Below are 27,657 nucleotides of genomic sequence, written 5' to 3' on the forward strand. Positions count from 1 at the left end.
AATGCCCCAATTCCAACAACATTTAATCGCGGCAGCCTACAAACTACATGTACTCATCTCCACCCCGGGGTCCTTGCCTATCAATACGACAGAAAATGGCGAAAGACGCCCAGAATGAGCATTTTGGCACATGGCGGACTGATCCCACCGGTCATGTCGCCAAGGATCCCAACGGCGATGACAAGACAGACTACTCCAGGTGGAGGTTGCAAGACAATGACGGTCGCTTGACCTGGGTGTACCTTCAATCCGACGAAGAAGCAAAGAGCTGGCCTCAGACTATTTATGACAAATACCACCTTGGGCTTTCAACAGTAAGAAATCTTTGTTGATGATATATGTCTAGCATTAACATTTCTACCAGGAAGCACCTGAGCTTCCAAAAGCAAAATCTCCTTTACAAGCTGCTGGAAATGCATTGGATTTTTTTTCCAAATTGCAAATGCCAACTGGACACTGGGCCTGTGAGTACGGTGGTCCCATGCTTCTATTGCCCGGTGTAGTCATCGTTTGGTATGTCACCAAGACCCCGATACCTCCAGAGTATGCCGCAGAAATCAAGAGATATCTTTTTGCACGGCAGAATCCAGTTGATGGAGGGTGGGGCTTGCATATCGAAGGCCATAGCTCTGCCTTTGGTACTTCGATGAACTACGTTGTTCTCCGCCTTCTCGGCGCTAGTGAGGAAGATCCCCGTGTCATCAAAGCGCGAGGATGCCTTCACAAATTAGGTGGCGCCCTATATGCAACTCATTGGTCAAAGTTTTGGCTTGCAGTTCTCGGTGTCATGGACTGGGATTGCGTCAACCCTACGCCGCCTGAAATTTGGTGAGACCTTACACTTTTGTTTTTTGTCTTCTTGTTCAATGCATTACTAACAAGGTCTAGGTTGCTCCCTGACTGGGTGCCTATTGCTCCCTGGCGATGGTGGATCCACATACGTATGGTGTTTCTCCCAATGTCCTACGTGTGGTCGAAGAAATGGAGCTACCCTCAAGATGAATTGACAAAGCAACTCAAGTCTGAGCTCTATACACAGCCTTATGAGACTATTGATTTTTCGTCCCACCGCAACTCAATCGCCGCTGAAGACAACTACTATCCAAAAACCTGGATTCTCAACACCCTCAACTGGCTGCTGGTGACCGTTTATACTCCTGTCCTCCGTTTGTCCTCATTGGTAAAAGCCGCAGAAGATTGGGTGTGGGAATTAGTGCAGATGGAAGACAAAAATACCGAGTATGCCGGGCTGGCTCCTGTCAGTAATCCGATGAATTTCCTCGTATGCTACATTCACGACGGCGAAGGAAGCTACTCTGTTCGGAAACACCGTGAAACCCTGCATGAATATTTATGGATGACCAAAGAGGGTATGCTTTGCAATGGCACCAACGGCGTCCAAGTCTGGGATACAGCATTCATCACACAGGCTGTCGCAGTGGCTGGTTTCGCAGAGGACCCTAAATGGCGACCAATGCTTACCAAGGCTCTTGAATTTCTGGATAATCACCAACTGCGCGAGAACGTGCCAGACCAGGAAAAATGCTACCGTCAACACAGAAAAGGAGCATGGCCTTTTAGCAACAAGGTTCAAGGCTACACCGTGAGTGATTGCACCGCTGAAGGTCTGAGGTCTACATTGCAGCTACAGGAAATTTATGGCTACCCCAAACTTATTTCGTCGGACCGGCTGAAAGATTCTGTCGATTGTCTGCTCTTGATGCAAAATGACACGGGCGGTTTTAGTGAATATGAGATTCGCCGAGGATCGCCTAAACTCGAATGGCTGAACGCAGCAGAGATGTTTGGAGGCATCATGATCAGTTATGATCATGTCGAGTGCACCACCGCCTCTGTCACGGCATTGTCGCTTTTCAGTAAATTCCACCCGGAATACCGAGCTGACGAGATCAAAGCCGCCAAACACAAGGCTGTGGGGTACATAAAACGCGCCCAGAAACCAGACGGTGGCTGGTATGGAGCATGGGGAATTTGCTTCACATATGCAGCCATGTTCGCCCTGGAAAGTCTCACTAGCATCGGGGAGACGTATACCTCTAGCGAATACTCTCGTCGTGGGTGCGAGTTTCTGCTGTCCAAACAAAAGGAAGACGGCGGCTGGGGAGAGTCATACCTCAGCAGCGTGAGACACAAATACGTCCAGCACGAGAAGTCTCAGGTCGTCCAAACAGCTTGGGCTTGCTTGGCTTTGATGGAAGCCCAGTATCCCGACCCAGAGCCTATCCGCAAAGGCATCAAGCTCATCATGGCTCGACAGCAACTGAACGGAGAGTGGCTTCAAGAAGCGATCGAGGGTGTTTTCAACATGTCATGGTATGTACCAACTGTGCTCAATTTTTGAAAATGTCTCCTCGCTAATCTATCTATAGCATGATTTCCTACCCCAACTATAAACTGTACTGGCCTATCCGCGCCTTGGGTCTGTATGCGCAAAAGTTCGGCAACGACGATCTATTTTAATGCTGACAAGGCAAAACTCTAACAATCATAGCTTCTATTAATATAGCTCTAATAATAATTCCGTTTCTTTTTTTACGACTTAAGTATGACAAAGACGTAGAGGAATCACGTGCTGGGAGCTCCCCGCTCCCCGCTGTTTGGAGAAGCCCATGGAATCCGCGTCACCGACTCATTATTTCATTAGTCAAACCCTCAACTTTTTTTGAATTAGATCACCGCTCCTCTAGATGGGCTTTTATGTGACATCGGCCTTCCACTGAAAAAACGATCTATTATCTCGTCGAATATCAGTCCTAATAAAAAAGCTCTTACAACTTGACCTTCCCCGCACCTCAAACCAAAAGTCCCACGATGAACGCGGCCACAGAGGGCGACAAAGCCGCCGCAGTGTCCGACTGGACCGAAGCCATCAAACAATACACAAACGCCCTCATCGAACTGCCTCGCGCCCCTGGATATTGGATCAAACGCTCAACAGCCTATTCTCGTCGCAAAAGCGATGGTGGACCAGACTTCAACGCCGCGCTGCGGGACGCCGAGCTTGCTGTCGCACTGGGCCGTGAACGTGGGAAACGAGAGCTCATCATCGAAGCTCAGCTGCGTCGTGCCATTGTCTTGTTTCAGTTGGAGCAATATGGGAATTCGGGATATTTGTTCGACATTCTTGCGGAAAAGCTTGGGCTGGGGAAACAAAAGCACGAAGACAAATCCGCTCAGGTTCAGGCTGCGATGACTCAGAAAGCGTCGCAGAAACAGGAGAATGAGCTGTCTATCTGGAAGATCAAGGTCCAAGGAAAGATCAACGAGCTAGAAAAGGGTGATCATAAACTTCTTGTGACCATTAGCGAGTACCCAGATATCAAAATTCCGTCAGAGCAAGAGCTCCGAAAGAGCCTCAAGGCCCAACTAACAGCCTCGACAACCTCGGGAATTGTCGAAGAGCTACCAGACAGCACACCAACAACGGAGAAAACAAAGGAGACCAAGCTGGATGTAGCCGGTCCAGGATCAAGTGCGCCTTTCACGGCTGGTCCTGGCGCCCCTCCTGCTACTACACCCGCCGCACCCGCCGTGGCCAAGGTTCGTCATGAGTGGTATCAGTCACACGACTCTGTGGTTGTGACGGTGTATGCAAAAAACGTGGTCAAGGACAAGTTGGAAACGGAGCTACAAGAAGACTCTGTACGTCTAGTCCCCATTAAATTTTACGAGCTTTGAATGTCTTGATACTAATGCTATATACTAGTTGTCTCTCGAGTTCCCGGTGTCGACAGGGTCTACATTTTCATTCAACCTAGACCCTCTATATGCTCCCATTGACCCCGCACAGTCAAAGGTCAATGTTCTTTCGACGAAAATCGAGGTCGTGCTTCGCAAACAAGTACTAGGGCAAAAGTGGGGATCCCTGGAAGGGTCTGCAACAGCAACGAACAAACCTATTGTTTCAACTCCGATGACTCAGACTTCCCAAGCCAGCAGCGGGCCGTCATATCCCACCTCATCCAAACACGGAGTCAAGAATTGGGACAAAGTCGCAACAGACTTGACGAAGAAGACGAAAGAGAAATCCAAGGAAGAAAAGGGCAAAAAGTCTGCTTCAAAGGACAAGGATGGTGCTGATCAGGAAGCCGGTTCCGACTCCGACGCCGATTCGGAATATGGCGGTGGTGACCCTGTGGACTCGTTCTTCAAGAAGCTCTATGCGAACGCAGACCCTGACACCCAACGCGCCATGATGAAAAGTTACTATGAAAGCCAGGGAACTGCTCTGAGTACGAACTGGGATGAAGTAGGAAAGGATAAAGTGGCTGTTCATCCGCCGTCGAGCGACTGAGCGTCTTTTCCTCCTTACTAAAAGGTTTGTTTTAATAGCATTTTGTTATGCGGGGTAGGCAGCAGGCTGGAGTTTAGGTTATTTTGCAGCTTTATGAAGCTTAGGTTTATCCAAAACATTAAATTTTGCTGAATCTTTAAGTACATGTAGTATACATAAACCATTAATTTCTATATTTACATGAGAAGAAGCCGACTGCTCTGATTAACTCGCCATATTCGGAATCCATCGCAAGTGTATCTTATGAGGATCCTTTACTTGCAAAGTCAACTTTGGAACAGACTTATCCATCGAATCCAAAAACCTCGCTCGACTTTCTTCTTGCGTTTCTTGCTCTAATTGCAGCGGTTCACACCGCGCATGTCGGAAAAAAGTAGCGAATACCGCGACAAACTCGACTTGTGCCATTTTCATACCGGGGCAGACCCGTGGTCCACCTGACCAGGGCAGATAAGTGCCCTTTGCAGGCGTGATGACCTGGCCAGCATCATCTAGCCATCTTTCAGGGTTGAATTCTTTCACATCGGCGCCCCAAATATCAGGGTCGCTGTGGATGGACTGGGCAGAGATGTAAATGTCAAAAGAGGGTAGCAGCAGGTGGGTTCCAGTTGTATCGGCTACATGTTGTGGCTCATTGACAGTTCGTGTGGTGTGGATAGAGGGGGAGAAAAGGCGCATTGTTTCCATCTAGCAAAATAAGTTTGGTTATTAACGACTGCTGGCTGTAACCCAATTATGAAAATGGTAAAACTTACCAGGAGTGCCAGCGTTCGCTGGCAACGAGGGAATACCTCGTTATACTTCCCCTTCAGGTCTATTTGCTGAAGCTCTTCCTCTACCCAATCTTGCCATTCTGGATGTACAGCTAGCAATATAACTGCATAAGCCATGGCAGTTGCTGCTGTATCAAACCCGGCGGCCGTAAAGACAAAGAGATTGCCGCCAATCTCATCCTCGGACAGGCCGAGTCTAGCTTTACTCTCGCTGTTCGAGACATGGACCAAAATATCTAGTAAATTATTATGGGATTTGGCTTCCCCAGAAGCGGCCTTTTTGCGCTCTTCGCTGAGTATTTCCTTCAAGTAATCTGGAACTCTTTCCATTTCGCGTCCAAGAAGCTGCATGGACTCGGACATAAACGGCATTTTCTTTAGCCATGCGGGAACGAGAGCAGCTTCAATAAATCGATCAGTAACTCGTGCAATGGTTTTGAAATAGGCAATCCTAGCACCCTCCCAGTTGGTTCCTAGGCTTTGGACAAAGTCCGGAGACCATGGCTGATTATGTCCCAGCCCGGCTTGCCCAAGCACATTGATAGCAATGCTCCTGAGTCCCTCTAGAGTCTGGCCACCAGGGTTCTCTACCAAGAACTCTAGCATTGCTTGCGATTGTCGGCATGTTTCGTCCCAGACCGATTCCATTATATTTTCGTTGAGGTTGGGTGCGATTATTCGGCGCTGTCGCTGCCTTATTTTCTTCGTTAGTAATACGGTCTTGACAGGACGATATTATGGCCCCTTACCAGTCTTCTCCATTGGACTTTAAAAACGGGAAGTCATTAGCATACAGCTCCCACTATGCATAAGCCCGACATGATGCTACTCACTTGGGCCAAATTCGAGCCAAAAAGCCCGAGGAACTGTCCCACAATTGGCGGCTGAAGGAAATCTTTTCTTCGCTGCAAAATCGTTGTCCCAAGAGCAGGGTCTCCCACCCTTTTTTTTGTATCGAATTAGATATATATATATATATTTATTTATTTATTTAGATAGGAAACACCATCTTAACTCACCATAGAGAGCACTCATCAGGAGTCACGACAACAAAAGCCTTGCCCGGCCGGCGGTGCATTTTCTCCCTCCATCGAATCTCCCACCCTCTGATGATAAAATCCAAGCGATAGTAAATCCATTCGGGCAGATACTTTTCGAATTGGAGCTGAAATGTTGGGCCGAGAATCAGCCACACGGCGCTTTTGGATAGCACAGGTGAGATATAGACAGGGAAACCGCTGCGTCTAGCGATTGTGTAATTGCGAATAAAGCTAGCGCATTTGAAGAGTGTGTACAGCACCGCCAGAATAATGGCCACGGTGCGGAAGCTGGCGTGCATTTGATGCATAGGCGCAGATTGCGACGCCGTAGACCGTTCTTGTTTTTTTTGCGACAAGATAGCAAACAAGATGAAGTGACGACATTCCCCCGGCTGTTCCTGGTCAGGTCAGCTTTGGACCCACTTGCTCCATGTGTAATTTACGCTAGTACTAGTCTCTTTGGAACATCCGCTTTAGGAATAGTGGTAAAATACGGCTTCATTGGATAATTTGGATTATTGGAATATTAGATGCTTACTGGTCAATGAGGTATCCAAGTGCTTCCAATCAGATCGAGTAGAAAGCAAAATTTGGATGACTCATCCAGAAGGAATTTGGAATTTAGATAGCTTACAAGCAATACTTTGCGTCATCAAGGTAATCGGACATTAAAAATAAAATGAAATAACATGTGGATCGTTGCCAGAATTCCATTAACTGCCACGCGTCCCGTCTAAACGGCCTTTTTCGACTCCTCCTTAAAAGACGACCCAGCCCGCTGAATAGCCTCTTTCAAACTCACGAGGGGCCGGTATCCCAGCGCCTTCTTGGCTTTATCAATCCGGTATGTTCTCGTCATACAGCTGTACCGAATGCCAACAACGTTCATCCGGGCCTTTTTGCGCCCAAACGAGGTCGCCCACACCACCCATTCCGCGATAGTAGCCATGATGAGGCCCACGAGCTTTGGAATGACTTTGATTTCTTCTGGTTTGGTCGGGTGGCCTGCTGCTGTGCCAATGGCTCGCGCAAAATCCCAGAACGGGATGTGTTCGTCATTTGTAATCAAGAATCCCTGTCCAGCAACACGCAAATCCTCCGAAGGCGGTGGTGTAACCTGACTTTGCAGGAGACGTTCAGCAGCTAGGATATGTGCATAAACAACATTCTCATTGAACGTAAAGTCAAACAGATTCTTTCCGTCTCCGATTGTGAAACGCAGTTTGCCGGCTGCGGCGTTTTCAACCATTGATTTGGTTGGACCCTCATCGCCCTCGCCGAAGATGCCCGAGGGGCGGATGCAGGTAGTGAGCATGCTGCCTGGCGTGGTGCCATTGTTATCAAGCACGAGCTGGTCGGCAACCGCCTTGCTGTGCGAGTAGACTTCTTTCTGTTCAGGAATGTAAACAAGAGGAAGAGATTCGTCGGCCTCGATCAGATCGCTGACTGCATCATGAACTACGGAGGCACTTGACGTGTACACAAAGGCTTTTGTGCCTGCTTCCTATTGACGTATGAGCATTATTTTCGACAAAAATTATTTTTTTTATTTATATAAAATAGAGGCCAAACTCACCTTGGCAGATTCTACAAGATTGCGGGTACCCTCAACGTTAACTCTCAAGTAAAGGTCAAGATCTAGGAGGGTCGGAAGAGGCGAGGCTGTGTGGATGATAACCTGAGGCTGGACCTTGGCGAGGGCAGCATCGACCTGGTCCCTGGCTGTGATATCAACTTCATGATACTCGACCGAAGCGATGCGATGCTCTGGTGGCGGCGATCTCAAATCAAAGACAGAAACTTTGACTGGCGGCGGCTCGAGCGCGAGCAGCTGCTTGACGGTTTGACGACCCAGAGAGCCGACGCCGCCGACGACAAGAGCCGACGTGATGGATGACGGGCCGGTTGACATGATGATATTGAGTTTTGCCTTCAGATGTGTATGATATGAGAACGGGGATAGTGGTAGAGCTCCGCGAAGGAAGGAAATAATAATATCAAAAGGGGCGGGAAAGCTGGAGACGGCTGGAGCTGGGCGATCTCCGCGCTAGGCCTAATCAGGCGAGTAGCTCGGTCTCGGGATTCCGGGAGCCTAAATTTAGAGTTGTGCACGGAACAAAGAAAAGGCTTTGGGTGGGGTGGGTTTCGTGGGGGCGGTTTTGAATTTGTACGTTATGGATCCACTTGTGACAGTACACTAGCGGTAATAATTCTATATCCACCGCGCACGAGTCGTTGGGTGGGAAGCGATATTCATTATTACCTCCACCAACTATTAAAAGCAACGGATGCCAGGATGTCTACATACTCGGCTGGACTCGGTCAACCCTGCAGGCGCTGCCAGGCAGACAGAAATAAATTAAACCGTGATTAACCCACGGGGGATAATATATTTAGAGCAACAACTGCAACCGACCCGCGCTCCGCTCTTTCCGGCCCCATAACCACCAACTGCCAACGTTGCTACAATTGTCAATTATACTTTCCAGTATCCAGCCTTTCCGCTCGCTCTATCTACCAGTGCAACCATGGCCTCGAAATGGCTGCCCGCGCACGACGGCTTGCTGCCGTACTGGCTCCTCCTCGTAAGTTCTGGCTGATCAGTCAGTCACATCGCGCTATAACTTACGAAACCCCTCCACCGCCTTCCAGACCTCTGCCGCCTCTATCTTCAACACAGTCGGATGCTACGTCTCCACTGATATCGCGCGCCGCACGTACCAGGGCCCAGTCGCCTCGACAGAAGTGACAGGCTTGAGCGGGCGTCTGTTTGGCACCTGGACCCTGCTGGCCACCGTGATCCGCAGCTATGCCGCCTACCGTATCGCTAGTGGCGACATTTACACCATGGCCTTTTGGACCTATGCCATTGCGCTTGGCCATTTCAGTACCGAGTGGCTCGCGTATGGCACGGCGAGTATGCGCAAGGGCCTGGCTGTGCCTTTTACCGTGGCCTTTTCCACCACCGTATGGATGTGGTCTCAGTGGGATTTTTATGTCAAGGCTTGAGCTGTTCTACGTGTGCATCTCACATGCGATGTAAAATTATACTTCAGATGTCATGTTCAAATCGTATAGAATTTGTCAAGCAGTAATTGCATTAAGCGTTCTTCCTTAGAGAAAGTTTTACTGGCAGATCAGTGCCTTCAACTGGGCCCATAACCCCGAGACAGGGTTTCATCTCCTCCAAAGCTGGGAACCCTGTAGCTGACCCTGCTAACGTAATATCATAACGATATAGCACAAGAGCAACAAATGCCACAACCTCTTGTCGCGCAATAAAACGACCAGGGCAGTAAGTAGAGCCCCCGCCAAAAGGCCGGTAGCTCGGATTTCGGTTGAGAGATTTATTGCTCAGAAACCGGTCCGGATTAAACACGCGCACATCATCGCCAAAAGCGTCTTGATTCAAGTGCAGTTGTCGGTATGGAATTAGAACGTTGGTTCCCTCGCGGAGCTTGAGCCCTCTGATCCGTACTTCGGCATCGACTCGCCGGATCGAACTTGACGAGTTGGTGAGGCGCATAACCTCGTCAAAAACAGCATTGAGATTGGGACTGCGTTCAATGAGATGTGTCATGTCTACATCATCTCTTCCTTCGCAGGCTGCTCGAGTCTCTTCGCGGATAGCATGCAAGAATTTGGGGTGGTAAAGAATGTATGAAAAAACCCAGAAGCACATTTTGTAAGTATTCGAGTTCACCCTATTTTATTCTCATTAGAAAAATTCCTCTCAAATAATAGAGAGAGAGAGAGAGTTTCGTACGCCCAGTAGACCATCACCATTAACAGGGCAATATCTTCTGTATTGATTCCCAATGACCTCTGTTCGGCCTCCAATGTCTTCACAAACCAGGCTTCCCCTGGTCTCTTGTCGCTTGGTAGTTTAAAGTACTTAGTCAATGCCTCGGTAGTAGCGTCTTTGGCGTTATACATTTTCTTTGCTAGAGCACGTGGGTATTTATACACCAACATCCAACTATTGTCATCAAATGCGAAAAAATGGCGAAACAAATCTGGTTGGATCTCGAGAAGGGTATCTCCGAAAAACGCTCTCGTGGCAGCCTCCAAGAGTACATCGCCGCACCAAGCCTTGAGGTTTACTTCTTTCGTCTGTCCATCGACCTCTTTGGAAACATAAGCTCCAGAAATATTCTCCCATTTAAGAGAGTTATTAATGTATTGGAGAAATTTATCTCCAATATCAGTCATGTGCGGTCCAGGAAGTAGTTGCTGGTGGTGAAAGTCTCGAGTGAGCTGGGCCAGGCACTTTTGGCTAGGATTCTCAACAGTAGAACTTTGATACCCTGCGCCACCACCCTGAGGAAGCAACCACATCTTCCCAACGGCGGATGGCGATGCCTCAAAGGCGACCATAATGTCACGCACGAAGCCGTCAAATGTGAGTGCGACGGTATTCTTGTAGGCATCTGTTACATCTTGCGGCGATGTCAAAACATACATCTTCTGCCCCGCAATGGTCAGCGAGAATGGCTCTCGCGTATTTTTGAAATATTCCCTAATTTTACGTTATTAAAGCTTTTTTTTATTGGGCAGACGGATACACGCAGTCTCACCGGCCAGCCGTCAATGTTCCATGAGAGTCTTTAAAAAAGGATATCGCATGTCCGAGAACTGTAAATATCCTTAGCTCCAAGTTCCAGATGTCAGGATTGCGCATAGTGGCGCGAGTCTTGCAGCAGCACAAAGACCTGTGAAATTGTACCTGGAATCCAGTTCGGGAATTCTCGTGGCTCATCAGGATATCGCCAATCTTGAATCCGAAAGTAGACAAACCGCCATAGCAAGGCTGGGATGAATGCGCAAAGCAGGGCGCCTAGATATATTGAAACGGATGAATCCAGCAGCAGGGAAACCCCGTCGAGAATCATCTTTTACCGAATCGCCTGCTAGGCGAAAGGAGAAGATAATAAAAATGCAGTGAGAAGAACCAAGGGTTGAGGAGTGACAAACTGACAACTGACAAGTGAGAGAAGGTGAGAAGGACCTGTGTAATTTATAGCCGCTTATGTAACGGTAGGCTGAACCACGCGCTGTATCGCAGGTAATCCTTACCCAATCGGGCCAATTACATGCTGCATGCTTGATTTTAGACATCACTATTGCTAGCCGCTTTTTGTCTATATTTATAACTTAGCACCCATCTATCTCTAGCTAAATATCTGTATAGGCGCTAATCGCGGATCGAGAATTCCAACTTGCCGCATATTCTCAACGTACGGCGGCAAGGTGACTGTAAACCAAACCAGAACAAAAATATACTCCAGAATCATTTCAAAATTATCCAATCTCCACCATTTCAGGTCCTTCCCATAGTTCATCTTCCCACCATCCATATGGTTCTTCCGCCAATCGAGGCCTCCTCTGATAGACCTCCAGAGGCTCATGATGAGGTCTTCTACAAGGACGCCGCAAAACTGATAGAAGAAAAACCTTAGAGACCCCGTCTTGTCAACCCAAGAACCGGCGGAACTTGCCATGTAGCCTCCGACAGCATGCGTGAGGCCTCCAATGGCGAAGCCGATTGCAAGTTTTCCATATGCGCTGATAAATCCTCCCTGGCGCGACCCGAGCAATACTCTACACACGTAGTCGCCTACACTGGTGATCTGGCGTCTAACAGCCTGGTGAAAAGTGCGACCCCAGAAACATCGGATCGATGCCATGGCGCCAACCGGTCCCATAACATAAGGATAAGAGGATGATTTACCAATCCCCAGAGCAACCAAAATTGTGGCCGGGATGGTGTGAACCAGCCAAAGATGCAGGTAAATGCTTACCGCATATGACCATGCTGGGATAATGGCAGCAGAGCTGAATGGATGACTAGTCGGTATTGACTGAGATGTCGAGTTGGGAATGTAATTACCCAGAAAATCAAGAGCTAGATAGTACAAAACAATGCGTGGCACTCGAGAGCGGAGATAGGAACTAAAGCTTTGTGAGAAACCGAAATAAATGCCTGACCCATGGTCATAAGACGAACCTGCGAGACTCGGTATCCACGTAGCAAACGTAGGGGTTCTCCCAATTCCAGCCCACGCCTCGGGGGGTATGGATCAATTCGCTCGCCCACCCAAGTTTCTTCCAAAAGCTTAACGTCGCTGGATCGGCATCCAAAGCATCGTTGCGCCGGAATACCGCTTCAGCTCGGTTTAAGACAAACATGTCGAGGGCCTTGAGCAATTGGGGCGTGATAGCTAACCCCAGAGACCAGTCACCGGATGGAGTACCAGTGGTAGAAGTGATGATGTTGAAATACAGTAAGCTTAAGACTAGGAAGAATCCGAGTCTCGTAGGCTGGCTAAGAGAGAGCGCCAGCGGAATACTCAAAAGAAGCTCGAAGGCGACAAACGCCGCCAGAGGAAACGGCTGGCGTTCGCCCTCCATGTTTGTTTGTGTGTCTGTCGTGATCAGAGCGAGACTGGGGAACAGAATAGGAAATAATCAAGCTTCAAGCCGCAATGCCACGGCGAAGTTTGAACACATCAGTATCCGCTAACTAACACAAAACCCACCTAGAAGGTTACGCTTTGACGCTAGTAATTAATTACGAACAAGATAAAATACCGTACTGGTACTATACCGGCTTTGTCCAGCCCCCACGCTTAGCCCTGTCAGCTGAAAATGTCAATTACATGCGCCGGACCATTTCCAGTGTGACCTCGGATCTTCGTCGCAGATTGGGCTAATTTTAACTCTGGATTATGGTTTCGTACTACGCCTGGGCGTGTTGATCATTGCACTATGTACAAAAATGTTGTAATAACTAATAAATATGTGTATAAATATAGAACTCTATTTCTAGGTCACTGACACCTCATGGCTCATGGCTCATGCACGTGTTTTTTGCCGCTCATGCACTCTTAGCTCTATCGTTGACTTGGGTATAATCGCTGATCTCCACCAAAACATCCGGTCTTCCGGATTCGTAGCTTGGTCTATATCAATGTCGTACTGTTCAATCACACTGGCCACCATCATCTTCAGTATTCCCACAGCGTAGAATCTTCCAGGGCTAGCAAAGCAAAGTTAGCAAACACCCAACAGTTGTATATCCGGGGGCCGGATTTTTTCCGGATTTGAACATACCACGCGCGCTTTCCTAGCCCCCAAAATGGAAACCTTGCGTCGAGATCGGTTAGAGCGCTACCCTGTTTGATAAACCGATGCCCATCAAACCGCTCTGGATTCTCGTAATAGGCGGCATCTCTCTGAATGGCGCGTTGGGGCACACACACCCAAGACCCCTTGGGTACAACCGTGCCATCACTAAATATAAATGTCTTTAGTGCTTTTCGCCGAAGCGAGATGCTATCAGAAGGGCTGAGTCGTGTCGACTCCTTGAGGAAGCTGTCTAGCAGAGGAAGGTCATTGAGAGATGACAGCCAGCCATCAGGTGCGGATGCGAGTTCTTCCCGCAGAAGAGTGATGTATGAAGGGTTGTCAACCAGATCATAAAGTGCGTAAACAAATGCCTTGAAGAAAATAAGGTTAGCCATTTTATTGTTGTATGGATAAGTAACCGACTCACCATTGAAAGTTGATGCACAGATCCAAACCACAACGCCAGCGTTTCTTGGACGACCTTTTTTGCATCCCATTTTTCTTTCGTAGGCGACGAATCTATAATCCATTGAAGACAATCGAGCTAGAATCAAGTTAAAACCATCCATATATCTCTTTGTGTAATTATTAGAGAGTTCACTCACTGGTCTTTCGCTGGGAAGGATGCCCTTTTCTCGTTGCCGGAGTCGTTCTTCGACTATGGGGAAAAGATACCGCAGCATGGTCTTTAATGCTTTCCCTTGTTTTGTAGCAATAGAAGTAACCACCCTTGATACGTGAGTTAAAGCTCTGATAATTTGGTTGACATGGACTTACGGAGCTAAGAACTCGGGAGTGAGTTGCAGAACCTCTCCGGTCACAAAAACCTCTTGCGGATAAGCCAGCGCAGCTTCGAGATACTCCGGATTTTCGGCTTTTCAAGCTTGTTAGTAAAAGCTCTTGTTGAAATCATTCCGGATTGTACTTACTAAGATCCTTGCCCACAAATAGGTAGCTATTAATTCGCGCCACGAGTCTTTTGGCAACGTCAAACGTAGGTATCCGCGACCATTCTGATTAATTAGCCAAACTTTCTATAAATGCATAAGGAGGGTAATATACCATCTGTTTTTGTATATCCTTGCAAAGTCTCCTTTGCAAATTCTCTTTGCATCATATTCTGTAGCTCGGGAAGCATCCGGGGCAGATTCGCGGTAAGGAGTGTCCGCAGGACTCGAAAATGCATACTGCCGTTCGCCGCCATTTCGTCATGCACGTCAAACTCGTACATAGTATATTTGGGCTTGAATAACTGTGATTGTTTTTTTGTCAATAAAGCGCAAGAAATGCGACAATTAAAAAAAAGAATGAAACATACATCTTTGGCAACTGCATGAAGAGAAAGTTGTGTCTCGGGAGCTTCCAGAAGCTCCTTGATATGATTATCCGACGACACAATCACCAAATCCTTGCCTTGCGTTTGTACCACGTATGGTGCATTTTTACCCTGCAAGCTTATTTTAGCCCTTGTCCGACGTTTTTTAAACCCCTGTGGGGAATGCTCACATTTGCGTAACCATCGAGGATAATGCTGGGCCCGGATACGAAAAACCTCAAAACGGCAACTAGGCTCTCGATTTTCGCGGATATTCCGGCTGGCCGGAAGGATTTCTTAATTTCTCCAGAAGATGATGTCGCGATTTTCCATGATTTGAAAACGACAAATGCGAGAATAAAACAGACGAAAAAAAAGCCTTGCAGGCTTGCGAGCAAGAGATACTCCATCACTTGCGAGGTCAATAGTGATAGCGAAGGACTTGAAATGTTGAATGGTGGCGACGCTCGGATCGACAAGTGGAAGGGGTGATTGTGTTCAAAGAGAGGTAGAAGGCTTTACCATAAACAGGTCTGCAACCCCTCTGGCAAGTGGGACTCTGTAGATATAACTTACATACCTCTCACGGCTTTTAATAGCATGATCTAATCTTTGCCGCGTCGTTTGCTACCTAACAAATCTGCCTTGAGTTGGTCCTAATGCAGAAAACGTTCGAGGTCCGCGTGCACAGCTGCAAGCTGATTGACGTGAGCAGGGACCTCATGCAATTGCATTTCATCACAGGTAGCGTGATCAACCAGTAAGCTTACATGGCCCCATCTGACTAGACTAAGCGGAGATTATTTTTGTCGTCGGTCCTGATGCATCATGCGTGAGGATTCGCAAGCAGGACCGCCTATGGATAACCAAGGCTGGGAACAAACGGGTCCGGGACGGCTGAATGGTAGTAACGGTGGCAAGCCACCGCCAGTAAGGACAGTAGCTGGATAACACACACAGTAGGGAGGGTAACACAGGCTTGTATGTGCTGAAGGACCCAGGAAAAACCGTGGCTCCAGAATTGTCACGCCAATACGAGGTACGTACAGAGTCCTTACTGCGAAGAACCGGAATAATCTTGGCGATACCATGGTGTGGGAGGCTGAGACCCAATAGAAGACACTTGGCTACCATTTCCAAGCGCCATGGCTGCTTGGCACCCCAACCAGCCCATATAAAATCCAACAGATCGGCAGGCGCCTCGTGTTTTTGGTGGAGGGCTAAATCACAATACGCATGGGCGTATTGTTACCGCGCTTGAATTTAGGTTGCACTAGCCCCCGGCGGGTCTCGCTAATCCGTGTCACTAATTGGCCTTTACAATACGGGCCCACATGTAAGTATGCGTAAGGCTGTGACGTGGTACCACCCGTACCGGCGGTTCTTCCCGTTGAGTTAAATTTGCTTTTTTGCAATTGGTTCCTGGTCCATGCATGACTAAGTGCCGGGTCCCACCTTCGCTCCTCGTCTGAAGAAAGTTAGCATAGAAACTGTAAAGTCCGCGCTCTGTATTTCCATCGTCCGAGCTTGCAAGGCACTAACTTAGTACGCTGTACTACCAGCCTCCAGACCACGAGGACTGAGTCCCCGACTGTCGGTTCCAACGGCTGATAAGGTTAAGTAAGATAGCGATCGACCGTTCCCTCCACCGCTGATGTGCCGGGGTGGTCTCTTCTCTTCGAGTCTTCTTTTCATGATCTTGGAGAATCGCATCGCATCCGGTGTTGTCCGTCGCTGGAGGCATATCTCAGTCAACCGTCGCGATGTCGCACTTTGGCATTCCCGACAGCGTGCTGGCGCAGACCCCCGCCATGCAGCCACCTAACGGGACAACGTCGAATTTCATTGACCCAGTATCGCGGGATACGGCCATCATCGCTTTGAACACCGTCTTTCTTGCCTTGATGGTCCCCGTGGTTGCTGTTCGCTTGTATGGAAAGGCTCATACCGCGCACAAAATCGGATGGGAGGACTGTAGGTGTTGCGCTGTGCTCTCTACTTACCGGATTCGCTGACATGGACTTTGTTTCTTCCTATAGATACTTGCGCAATCGCTGCGATCGCATCCATCGCTCACTCGGCTATAATGCTCAGTAACCTGCAGTTGGGCTATGGGAGACATCTGTGGGATATCAGTGCCTTGACGCTCCTTTCTTTGTCGAATGTTCGGCGATTGACCGGCACGTCAATTATTTATCCCGTCGTGATCTTCTCTGTGAAAATATCCATCTTGCTCTTATATCATCGGATATTTGGCGTCCACCGGTCGGTGCGCGTGGCCGTCTGGGCCGGCGCTATATTCTTCACCCTCTTCTATATTGCCTATCTCGGTGTCCAGATTGCGTACATGGTGGAGTGTACCAGCGCAGCATCCCTGGAGAAAGCGCCGTGCACGAGCATCTACGGTGTCACCATCTTCCAAGGTGCATTGAACGTGGCCTCCGATATCTACGTCTTGTGTCTCCCACTGCCGTACCTTATCAAACTCCATGTCACGCGACGGCAGAGAATCGGCCTTCTTGTCATCTTCCTGGCTGGAACCGTCGCCTGCGCAGTATCGATCATCCGTCTTATAATTACCGCGATTACCTTAAACCGAGAAGACAAGTACTGGTATGGTTCGCTGTCATCGGAGTTCACGTAAGTCTGATTTCCTCGTCTTCATTTTCCTTTCTCAACACACCGTGTGCCAACTTCAATTTCTATAGAATTGTCGAGATGAACCTGGCAATCATTGCGGCCTGCATGCCATCGATACCGGGCTTCTTGGTGCGAGCCAGGATAATGGGGTCGCAATTCTTCCAGAGCCTGCGCTCTCGGATCTTCTCCTCACGGACACGGACACGGGGAGACAGTATGACCACCGCCAAGACAGGCTCCTCCTCCAAGGGCCATTATTCGAGCAACGACCCGGATGACTTTATCCCACTCAGAGAGAGCGCTCAAGGTGGCATTGTTAGGGTGGAACATGGTGGAAGTTTAAATCCGAGATAATATGGGATCAATCGTAGCAGTCAGCAGGCTAGCAGTTTTAGCAGTCAAGTTAGTGCGGAAGGATCAAAAACGACCAAGGCGTCGTCAGAAACGAAAATATGTAACGCCCATTTCTCACGTTGTTATGCACTTTGAATATTCTCTCCACTATTTTCCACATTTTCCACCGATGCCATTGGCCTTTTTCTCCCTTTCCAGAACCAACATCGAAGCCGCCCCAGCACTAAGAGGAACCGTTCGGGCTAGGCGCGCATTGCGCTCGATCCAGGGTTATATAACGATGTGAGCATGTCGCTGTTTGCCGATCGGACCAGGTCGATTTAATAATAAAAGATTCAAGTAGAGTGCAAACGGCAAGTTGCGGGCGGGAGTTTTCTTTGTTCGACAAGATTGCGCCACGTGACTCGGTCCTTCCCCCAGCGGGCCAACGCGCGTTTCCTCCTTTCCTTCCTCCACCTGCAAATTGGCTGCAGCAATGGGTCGATTCTGGCTGTTTTTCGCGGCGACCCTGCTTCCACTCTCTCAAGCCAGCCTGGAAGTCTGTGTATGTAACTGTGCCGGATTCCGTTAGGCATCCCCTGTTCGGAAAAGACTCCTTTTTCGCGATGCGCGAGTAGTATACGTTGCTGATATTTGCAGTGCCCGGCATTGCAATTGGCCATTGGGTCGGACAAGGTCTTCTACTCGAACAGCACCGGTTATAAGGAATCCGCCTCGACGTACTTTGCGCAGGAACAGGGGGAATTGTCGCCGTATTGCTATGTCAAGCCGACATCCGCCCAGGACGTCTCTGATGTCGTCAAGGTGCTGGGGGTCCTGAACTACAAGAAACCAATATGCCCGTTCTCAGTTCGCGGTGGCGGCCACCACACCGTTAAGGGCATCTCCAACATCGATTCCGGCGTCTCCATTGACCTAGGTCACATCAACACCACGACGCTGAGTTCCGATAAGAGTATCGCCCATGTCGGATCCGGCTCGCGCTGGGGTCCTGTGTACTCAACCCTCAGTCCCTATGGATTGGCCGTCGTGGGCGGTCGTGGATCCGATATTGGAGTCGGTGGCTTAACTACCGGAGGTAATATTACGGCCTTTCGTTCGCGATTTGTTAAGCTAATTCCTGATAGGCGGAATCTCTTACTTTGGGCCTCAGTATGGCTTTGCCTGCGATACCGTAGAGAATTTTGAAGTCGTGCTGGCGAATGGTCGGATTGCGAACGCCAACGCGAAGGAGAACTCGGATCTCTTCGTGGCCCTGAAGGGTGGCGCAAATAACTTTGGCATAGTCACTCGCTTCGACATGAAGACATTCAAACTGGGCAACTACTTTGGTGGTATGAACTACTACCTAGGAAACGAAAGCCCTGCATTGCTCGACGCCTTCTGGTCCTTTGTCGTCCACCCGGATTTTGACACCAAGGCGAACATTTTCATGACAACCATCTATGACGCAGCAGCCGGGGGAGCGGTAACGTCGGTCGATTTCGCGTACACTGAGGCCATCAATAACCCTCCTGTTTTTTCGAACTTCACAACGATCCCCACGTACATGGAAGGCTTGTCAATTTCGAATCTAACTACCTTATCTGACGCTTTGAGCGCGTATCAACCAGATGATCTCCGGTAAGTTTCTCCAAACGCAACCCTCGAAATATACTGACTGCATATATTTAGCGAGACTTCTATCACTGCTACCATCGGAGCAGATAGATCCCTCATTCAGCAGGTTTATCAGCTCTGGAACGCAACCCTTCCTACCGTGGAAGGGGTACAGGATCTCATCTACTCCCTGACTTTCCAGCCCGTCGCCAAATCCATGATCACCGCTGGCGTGAACAACGGCGGAAACTCTCTCGGACTTGACTCCGCTGACGGACCGCTTGTCGTCCTCACGCTCACGGCTAGTTTCACGGACGCCACCGCGGACGAGACGGTTATATCGACCTCAAAATCTCTGTTTTCCCAAATCAGAGACGCGGCAACAAAAGCGAACGCGTTGAACCCGTGGATCTACTACAACTATGCGGAGGCTTCTCAGGAAGTCATTGCGTCGTACGGTGCGGCCAGCGTCAAGAACCTGAAGGCTGTCAGTGCCAGAGTCGATCCCACGGGGTTCTTCCAGAAGATCCAACCTGGCGGGTTTAAACTTTAGGAAAAAATTAGAGTGTGATGAGGTCATGTGCCTTTAGGGCGACGAAATGAGACGGCGCCATATTGATGTATATAATGCATATAACCTTTAGAGATATGTATAGCCGGCTTTCCATAAAGATATGTCGCTTGATCAAGTAGTGTATATAGAGTATTATTTCAACGATACATAGAACCATCAATAGATAGATGCAGGCTACAACATTCGGCCTTTTGTTCATACAATTGTCTCTCAAGCTGATTATAATACCAGGTGACCGGAAAGTCAACTGCTGGATCCCTGATATCATTGAGTGTCTTTACTGTACATGTAACATTTCAACATTTGAATATTTTGCTATTTGCAACGCCAGGCATCACGACATTGAGACATTGATACATGCCTAACTGTTGCAGGTGTCGATTTGTATATGATTTTTTAAGCTTTGATGCCGCTCTATATTCTCACATGTAGCATGTAGACCTCTAACAAAAAAAAACCATTGGCACATCAATTTGCACAAAGTTACATGTATATTTATAAAAAGGATTATATCGCTTATATCTCCTCAGCTAGTGCTATTCTAAAAGACCTAGATCAAAGTGATTTGCTTAAATATTTTTAAAGTTTTAATTAGCTCTTAATCCTTAAATTACGTATCTGCCTTCCAGCTAGAAAAGCAAGATAGATCTTAGACTATCTAAAGCTTAAATGTTTGCGATAGTGGAGATGCCTTGGTCGCAATCTCCACCATCCTTGCACTCCTCTCTCGCACATCCTGTCTCAACTTTGGCCAATCAACATTCAAGACCTTGCCATCTCTCTTCATAATATTCCCATTGATGATAACCGTGTCAATGTTTCCGATGTGTGCGTTGTACATGAGAGTACCAATGGGTTTAATGATAGGTACGGTATTCATTCCATCGCATCTCGTGATGATGAGATCGGCTCGTTTGCCAGGCGTGATGCTACCGACCAAGTTGTCCAAGCCAATGGATTTGGCACCGCCCATGGTTGCCATGTACAGCGCCTCTTCAGACTTTGGTAAGATGTTATACGGCACGCTCTTCCCTTGCACCTCAAGGTTACGTTTGCCCCGCTCAGCCTGCATCAAAAGGCGCATTGAAGCTAACATATCGTTGTTCTGGTTGTTGGTGATGTCGATGCCAAGTCCAACGTGGCATCCAACCGATGCGGCCTTGAACGCAATGGGATGTCCCATTCCCATCTGAAGCTCTGTTTCGGGTGTGACTGATATGCCAGAGCCTGCCTTCTGGATAAGTTTCAGCTCTGAATCAGTGAAGCTGGCTCCGTGGCTGAACAAAAGGTCCTTGCCGAGGTACTTGTTATCGCCCAGATGCTGTACAACCTGATGATTCAGATCGTAGCACCCCATGGCGACATGCATTGTAATGACGCGAGCACCGATAGAACGGAAGAAATCAATCTCTTCTTTCAAAGAACCCTCAGTCATTCTTTCTGCTTCAGTGGGGGCTGCTCCAAAGGTGAGAAGCTGCGTTTCTGGGTCGTTATCTGGAAAGTGCTGCTCTCGAGCTCTCTTGGCATCTTCCATACGCGCTTTATGATCAAATCCTGCAGGGGTCGAAACATTGTGGTTGGAACCAGGAATATCACTACGCTCGGGGTTTTCATAGAATCCGTAGCACCAAGTACCGCGGACTCCTGCGTCCTTAAGACCCTTGATTGAAGCATCGGTATGCTCAGAGGAATTTAGGATATGGCAATGGTCGATTACAGTAGTGATGCCGTTATTAATCAAATCCAGGCCAGCAAAGTAATTTGCCGTGTAGACATCTTCAGGAGTGAAGAGGCTGCCATAGATGTTGCGAATGTTCTCGACATAATTCCCCAGCGACCAGTCAGTTGTGACACCACGGATAAGCTGTTGCCACAAATGGTGATGGGTATCCACGAAACCTGGGGACACGAGACAATTCTGAGCGTCAATGACCTCTCCCACAACATCCTTGGGGCTCAGGTTCGTGCCCATCTCCTTGATGACTCCATCTAGAATGAGAATATCATAGTTCGTCTTGATACCAATACTGTCATCGACAGTGATGACTGTAGCGTTCTTGATCAAGATTGATGATGACATATCAAAGCCGATAATATTATCATTGGATTGGTGTACTGAAAGGCACTACCATCGATGAAAACCCAGTAGCAAAGGCATCATTTTCACCCGTATTAATAATTTGGTATCAGGCATCCAGATTGGCGTTCGGGGTAGTATTCGGCTTTTCCCCGCATTCCCGAAAGTTTATCCTTGTAGACGGCCGAATCACTAGTTTTAGTAGAAGCCAAGCTGAGGCTTTTCGGGGGTGGGGTTCGGTGAACTAATAGCAGAGGATACCCGGGGAATCCTAGGTCGAATGATTCTATGGGATGCATCAATAAGGTAAAGATGGTCATCTAGTGCAAGGGAGTTCGGGGTGTGGTTCGGCCTTGAATGTAGATATATCTCGGCTAAAGGATCAATTTCCGTAGGGACAGTCTAATCAGGTGCAGTTTACTAAATGTCTATAGGGGACATACTACCAGAACAAAATCGGGGTGGGTACGGAATATACTGTATATCCCGAATCTCCGCTTCTCAGGTCGATCTAATGGCTCAAGTTTAGTTATATTGTATCCCTACTCTTATATATTATACCGTGGCTTTGGCTCTGGTATGAGAAAGACAGTTTTCTTGTCGCGCGCACCTCGCTTCAGCCTCCACGCCACGATTTCCAGAGATCACGCAGCGCCCATGGCTTCAATGTTTCCAGATCCTAGACGTATTGTCACTGGCCACAGTCCCGATGGCAAGGCCATTGTAGTCGCAGACAGCACTATTCCCTGCGTACCAATACTGGGCAAGGCAAACTTTGCTGTTCTGTATGAGACGCATCGATTTCCGGAATCCAATGACGAATGGGTTGATCCTACCAAATCTCGTACTACCGATCTATCCAATGACCAAGGCGTAGTACTTCGAGTGGTAGACTTTGCACCAAATACCGAGACTGTAAGTTTGCAAAGTATCAGGGTAAGCAGAGTGCCATCTCATGTGACTGTTTTTTAGATGTTCCACAGAACCGAGTCTCTAGATTTTGGGATTTTGCATAGTGGAGAGATAACCTGGTAAGTGATGCCCTTTGCGTCGTACCGGGAAAGTCTACTAAGCTTCCCTCCCTTTGCCTTAGTCACCTTGACGATGGTGTGAGAGTCGACATGAAAGCAGGCGACGTCTGCGTCCAGCGAGGGACGATTCACGGGTGGACCAACTACTCTGACAAGCCCGCCAGGGTCTTCTTTGTTCTGACTGGTATGTATTACTACCTTCAAGAGCTTTCCTAGACACCTAGAGATCTAACCTGGAAGCTTCATAGCCGCTCATCCTGTCAATATTGATGGGGATCTTCTAAAAAAGACGGGATATTCACAGGAGGAAGTTCAGTCTGGTGGAGTGTTAAATTAGAGACCTGGAAACTTGATCGCCTATGTGGATATGGATAAATACCAGGAGGGGAACTTTTCTCGTTAGGATCCTAGAGCTCTGATGGGACGACTTGATTAATAGTGTTACTATTATTTATTTATTAGTATCCAAGTTTATTGTCCATATCGAGCCCTAAAGCTATGGCAGAACAAGTCCGACATTTCAGCTTGTGACTTTCGTCGCTGTTACCTGGATACAGCTGGCCGACGGGTGAATATTAGATCAAGATATTTTCACGCATGTTAAACGAGGCGCGAGGAATTCAGACATAATTTTGAAGTGTAATTATCAAGCCCCTTCTTGTAATAGCTCCGAAATCCAATTTTCAATATGTCCAAATTGATCCATTCCCGGTTCTCTCGTCCAGATAAATGATCCGTCTGGCTCGTAAAGGTTGAAATTCTCTGCTAGCACGAACGGATCCATCGTCATTGGAAGTTGGCTGCTTGTAGCCCTTACCTCGTGGGGAATTTGTGAAATAAAATTGGCAATGTTCTCTTCTACTGAAGCAGCGCCGCGGGATTCGGCATCATCCAAACCTAGATCGCCAATATCATCCGCAGCCTGCGCAGTTGATCCTTGATCACTGACTATAATTTCGTTATGTGTCAAAATCGAGAGCCGAGCTCTTGAATTTGCCGATTTGAACCCTTTCAAGGCCTCTGGAGTCATGTTCTTAGGTTCATCCGTCAACGGGAACGGACCGCTCGCATGAACTTTGTACAAACCACACGCAAATCGTCCCTTTGAAAGAGTGAGTATGGGTACATACGAAGTAGCTTCAAGACAGAATATCTTACCAGAATTTTCAGGAACGCCCAATACGTGCCCAAAATCTGTAGCGTCTTGAGATTTGCTAGAATGCTGTATACAGCACGCTGCTTGACATCAGGATGCGAGCACCACAAGAAGGGAGTTTGAATAGCGCAGGCGCAATAGGCAGCGTAGCCAATAAAGCTCGGCATCCTTCGAGAATCCCAATCCAAGTTCAATGCCGTCTGTAGAAGATCGGACACAGAATTTGCATGCTCAAAGGCTATTTGGGCTGACAGCTGCTGTGCATACGAGAAAACGCCCTCACAAGCACTCCAAGAAAAGAGCGGTACAATGGATGAATGCAAGGAACAAAAACACTGGTGATAGATGATGTGTAAAGAGAGCAGCTTTGGAAGGTCATCCGGGGGTACTGAAGCCATATTGCTGCAGTCTAAACGAAGACACACGTCAAGTTTTGACCAAGCTTCGCGGATTCGTCCGTCCAGGATCTGGATTTCAACAAGGCGGTTCGCTAAACTCGACTCCGATTGCTTGATGAGGGCGACGACAGAAGACCATAATGCAATGACCCTGATTAGCTCCGCAAAGATACTCTTCGTGCTCTCGGTAGATTTCAATGAGACTCCTGGTTCGGGATTCTCCAGTACAAACCCATACTCGCTGCAGGGAAGTCTCATGTTCAACATGGTATCCGTGGGAATTTTGGGGAAGAGGCTATCCCACTGGAACGAGCAGAGCAGGTAGCAAGCCCAAAACCTCCTTCGCCGCATCTCGGACTCCAAAGGTCCTTCGTTTCCTTGTTCATTGATGGGTACTCCAAGGCTCCATGCGGTATTGGAAGCGCACGCTATGACGATTGTGTTAGTGCATGCATGTTGCAGGGTTAGAGTATGAAAGGACGTACACGAATGCATATTTGACCGCTGGAACCACCCATTACTATACCAGAAGAGGGCTAGATTAAGAAACGCAACAACGTTATCTTCACAGGGGTTTTCGACCTCTCGAAATACCATGCGACCAGCCGCTTCGGCCCATTCACGGCCGAAGTGATTGTCCACGAGAACCGCAGATCCTTTCGAATCTGTGTAAAATCTGCAAGATAAAAGTTATAAGAGGACGGATAGATCGCGAAGGGGGTTGCATACTTTGAAGCTAGCGCACATATACTAAGCAGCACGTCAATGCGTATGGTTTCAGATTCCAAAGCGCTGGCTAAGGAAGGTCTATGCACAAGGAGGGAGGCATTGTATAGGTGAGTATAATACAAGTCTATCAGGGTGGGAAGCAGTGCTGATGGGACGCCAAAGTATCGCTTCTCGGGTATGTGAAGGCATGATAGCGAGGGCTCTACCGGCACAACCGGGGGTACCCCAGAGCGAGGGGCATTTATCGTGGGTCTGTATATACATGGCCGGCTTAGACGCCTACATCTCTGACAAGCCGGTTTCTGGCCACAGCACCGCAGCTATACAGTGCAATGTCAGTATAAGCTCCTTTCGAAGCAGAGCGGCGAGGGGGACTCGCTTTCTGAGCACTGCAGCTCTCACACGACCGTCTCGGTCTTCCGGGCATTGAATGATCGAGTGGGAAAAAAGCGAACCTCAAGTTAAGTGAAGCTTCAGTATTCGGGGAATACCTATCCCGCTAGGGTTGATGCTGTAGGTGATACTCGGGAAATGCAGGTGAAGAATCGGGAAATGTAAGCGGGGTCCCCGGAAAATGCATCAATCCCCACGGGGCGGAGGATCCATTGTAACTTAAGGCATCGTTTCTTTAGAGGCGAACACCAAGAATGTAGAATGTATAGTTCATTCATCTCACTCAACATTGACCTTCTTGATGACCGTAAAATAGAAAAGTGCGACTCGAAATAGCAATGACCCCATTTACAATCGATAACCTCCCTTACGGAGTCATCTCAACAGAGGACAATCCGACTAAACGATGCGCAGTGGCTTTCGAACATTCCGCTATAGATCTCGACCTTCTTCATCGTCATGACTTCTTCGCTTCGATATCGGCTTTGCACGCCAGTATCTTCGCCAACGTAAGTATTCGGAGTCTCCTTGGAAACTTCTCTATCTCATGTAAGCTAGGATAATTGGAACGCATTTGCAGTTCTCCCTTTGGATGTCCGCGCATCTTTTCGAGCTCGAATAAAATCAGGTATACAAGACAACTCCGTCAACGAGGCCTTGATTCCGCTGTCAAAAGTTCAATACCACCTACCGATGGCTACTCGCAATTTCTCGGACTTCTACTGTTCGTACGAGCACGCCAAAAATGTACGGCCCGACTCCCCAACTTCATTAAGGTCTGTTGGCTAAACTCTTGAAAGTGCTCCGAAATCATGAAGTTCCAAAATATCTCACCCAACTGGTTCGTTATACCGTCGGTCTATAATGGTCGGACCTCAAGTCTGGTCGTCTCTGGCACTCCTGTTATCCGCCCCTATGGAATGTATCCCGATCCTAACGACCCAAAGACCATATCATTCAGTCTCGAGTGCAAAATGGATTTTGAACTCGAGATGGGTGTCTGGCTGTCCAAGCCTGTGCCCCGAGGTCGGCGGCTGGACATTGCACATGCTGAAGAGCATATTTTCGGCTTGACGCTTCTCAATGATTGGTCTTCCCGGCAAATCCAGCTCTTTGAAATGCCACCACTAGGTCCATTCCATTCAAAGGGTTCTGCGACAACTGTCAGCCCCTGGGTCGTGCCCATTGAGGCGCTGGAGAAAGCGAAGGGTGAGAGGAAGGTGAAGCAGGAGCCTCCACCTGCACCGCATCTCACGCCAAGTGGAGAGCTGGCGCTAACTTTCAATATTGACCTTTCTGTAAAGCTAATTAGTCAGTTTCAATGAGCTTACTTGTATGGTTTAAGGAAATAAAGGAAAGAGGTTCACTGACGTTACGCTTGATAGGGGACGGCAAGTCGTATACACTCTGCGAAAGCAATCTCGACGAGCTTTATTGGACACCTATCCAGCAAATAACACACCTTGGGTCAGCTGGTGAGGGCTTATCACATGGTGATGTCTTCGGCACTGGAACAATTTCGAGCAATGTACATCAAAAACGTCTTACTCCTTGAAATGTATCGTTACCTGTTCTAACTTGTCAATCTGCGCTAGCGAACGAACTCCGGCGGCGAGAAGATCGGGCTTGGATGCCTTTTCGAGCGTAGCTTACCTGATACAAAACTTGAATCAATTCCCTTGGATCTGATTGACACGTTTCTAAAGGACGGCGACGAAGTGGTTATGGAAGGGTGGTGTAAAGACAAGACAACCGGAAATGTCATCCTCGGATTTGGCGAATGCAGAGGGAAAATCTTGCCCGCAGTGAAGGATTAAGGAGTTTTAAAACTTCCCAGAATATTTATATTATAGCAATGTATATTATAGCAGTTGAGAGTTTTGCTACTTCAATATCTTGCGCTAGGAATGAATATTCAGCTAAATGCGGGTCTTGGGGGTTGATAGAACCATCAATTGATAGATTAAGGCTACAACATTCGGCCGTTTGTTCATACAATTGTCTCTCAAGCTGATTATAATACCAGGTGACCGGAAAATCAACTGCAGGATCCCTGATATCATTGACATCAATGTCGTTGCTGTAACGTTTCAATAAAACCATTGGCATATTGCACATGATTATCCCTTATACCC

At 48.1% G+C, this 27,657-nt stretch overlaps 9 protein-coding genes across 9 annotated transcripts; 5 read left to right on the forward strand and 4 right to left on the reverse strand.

Annotated features, from left to right (window-relative positions):
• Positions 1 to 95: 95 nt before the first annotated feature.
• Positions 96 to 4,315, forward strand: TRUGW13939_08302 (uncharacterized protein; the record flags this gene model as incomplete). The annotated part of the gene is made up of 6 exons (XM_035491437.1): positions 96 to 314; positions 365 to 828; positions 889 to 2,334; positions 2,391 to 2,444; positions 2,787 to 3,663; positions 3,728 to 4,315. 6 exons carry the CDS (start codon positions 96 to 98, stop codon positions 4,313 to 4,315), a joined length of 3,648 nt encoding a protein of 1,215 aa, XP_035347330.1.
• A 204-nt stretch (positions 4,316 to 4,519) lies between these two features.
• On the reverse strand, positions 4,520 to 12,539 carry TRUGW13939_08303 (uncharacterized protein; the record flags this gene model as incomplete). Its single annotated transcript, XM_035491438.1, has 14 exons — positions 4,520 to 5,002; positions 5,071 to 5,782; positions 5,838 to 5,854; positions 5,922 to 6,030; positions 6,108 to 6,520; positions 6,931 to 7,632; positions 7,705 to 8,175; positions 8,647 to 8,720; positions 8,783 to 9,143; positions 9,259 to 9,832; positions 9,895 to 10,647; positions 10,706 to 10,840; positions 11,370 to 12,080; positions 12,136 to 12,539. 14 exons carry the CDS (start codon positions 12,537 to 12,539, stop codon positions 4,520 to 4,522), a joined length of 5,919 nt encoding a protein of 1,972 aa, XP_035347331.1.
• Positions 8,657 to 9,137, forward strand: TRUGW13939_08304 (uncharacterized protein; the record flags this gene model as incomplete). Its single annotated transcript, XM_035491439.1, has 2 exons — positions 8,657 to 8,713; positions 8,781 to 9,137. The coding sequence occupies 2 exons, from the start codon at positions 8,657 to 8,659 to the stop codon at positions 9,135 to 9,137; spliced, it is 414 nt and encodes a 137-aa protein (XP_035347332.1).
• A 444-nt stretch (positions 12,540 to 12,983) lies between the features above and the next one.
• On the reverse strand, positions 12,984 to 14,981 carry TRUGW13939_08305 (uncharacterized protein; the record flags this gene model as incomplete). Its single annotated transcript, XM_035491440.1, has 9 exons — positions 12,984 to 13,167; positions 13,242 to 13,627; positions 13,684 to 13,800; positions 13,862 to 13,985; positions 14,034 to 14,130; positions 14,186 to 14,269; positions 14,319 to 14,508; positions 14,575 to 14,703; positions 14,763 to 14,981. 9 exons carry the CDS (start codon positions 14,979 to 14,981, stop codon positions 12,984 to 12,986), a joined length of 1,530 nt encoding a protein of 509 aa, XP_035347333.1.
• Positions 14,982 to 16,334: 1,353 nt separating this feature from the next.
• Positions 16,335 to 19,717, forward strand: TRUGW13939_08306 (uncharacterized protein; the record flags this gene model as incomplete). The annotated part of the gene is made up of 6 exons (XM_035491441.1): positions 16,335 to 16,545; positions 16,611 to 17,211; positions 17,280 to 17,532; positions 18,205 to 18,643; positions 18,693 to 19,188; positions 19,240 to 19,717. 6 exons carry the CDS (start codon positions 16,335 to 16,337, stop codon positions 19,715 to 19,717), a joined length of 2,478 nt encoding a protein of 825 aa, XP_035347334.1.
• A 679-nt stretch (positions 19,718 to 20,396) lies between these two features.
• TRUGW13939_08307 (uncharacterized protein) lies at positions 20,397 to 21,818 on the reverse strand (the record flags this gene model as incomplete). Its single annotated transcript, XM_035491442.1, has 1 exon — positions 20,397 to 21,818. The coding sequence occupies one exon, from the start codon at positions 21,816 to 21,818 to the stop codon at positions 20,397 to 20,399; it is 1,422 nt and encodes a 473-aa protein (XP_035347335.1).
• A 654-nt stretch (positions 21,819 to 22,472) lies between these two features.
• Positions 22,473 to 23,183, forward strand: TRUGW13939_08308 (uncharacterized protein; the record flags this gene model as incomplete). The annotated part of the gene is made up of 4 exons (XM_035491443.1): positions 22,473 to 22,730; positions 22,788 to 22,846; positions 22,909 to 23,030; positions 23,095 to 23,183. The coding sequence occupies 4 exons, from the start codon at positions 22,473 to 22,475 to the stop codon at positions 23,181 to 23,183; spliced, it is 528 nt and encodes a 175-aa protein (XP_035347336.1).
• A 309-nt stretch (positions 23,184 to 23,492) lies between these two features.
• TRUGW13939_08309 (uncharacterized protein) lies at positions 23,493 to 25,556 on the reverse strand (the record flags this gene model as incomplete). Its single annotated transcript, XM_035491444.1, has 5 exons — positions 23,493 to 23,948; positions 24,005 to 24,828; positions 24,886 to 25,076; positions 25,130 to 25,381; positions 25,456 to 25,556. 5 exons carry the CDS (start codon positions 25,554 to 25,556, stop codon positions 23,493 to 23,495), a joined length of 1,824 nt encoding a protein of 607 aa, XP_035347337.1.
• A 283-nt stretch (positions 25,557 to 25,839) lies between these two features.
• On the forward strand, positions 25,840 to 27,339 carry TRUGW13939_08310 (uncharacterized protein; the record flags this gene model as incomplete). The annotated part of the gene is made up of 5 exons (XM_035491445.1): positions 25,840 to 26,031; positions 26,081 to 26,269; positions 26,323 to 26,833; positions 26,908 to 27,050; positions 27,118 to 27,339. Coding segments are annotated over 5 exons (1,257 nt in total), but the record flags the coding sequence as incomplete, so codon positions are not given.
• Between the last annotated feature and the right edge of the window lie 318 nt (positions 27,340 to 27,657).

The sequence above is a fragment of the Talaromyces rugulosus genome, chromosome IV (assembly GCF_013368755.1).
Source record: "Talaromyces rugulosus chromosome IV, complete sequence".
NCBI classification, from domain to species: domain Eukaryota; kingdom Fungi; phylum Ascomycota; class Eurotiomycetes; order Eurotiales; family Trichocomaceae; genus Talaromyces; species Talaromyces rugulosus.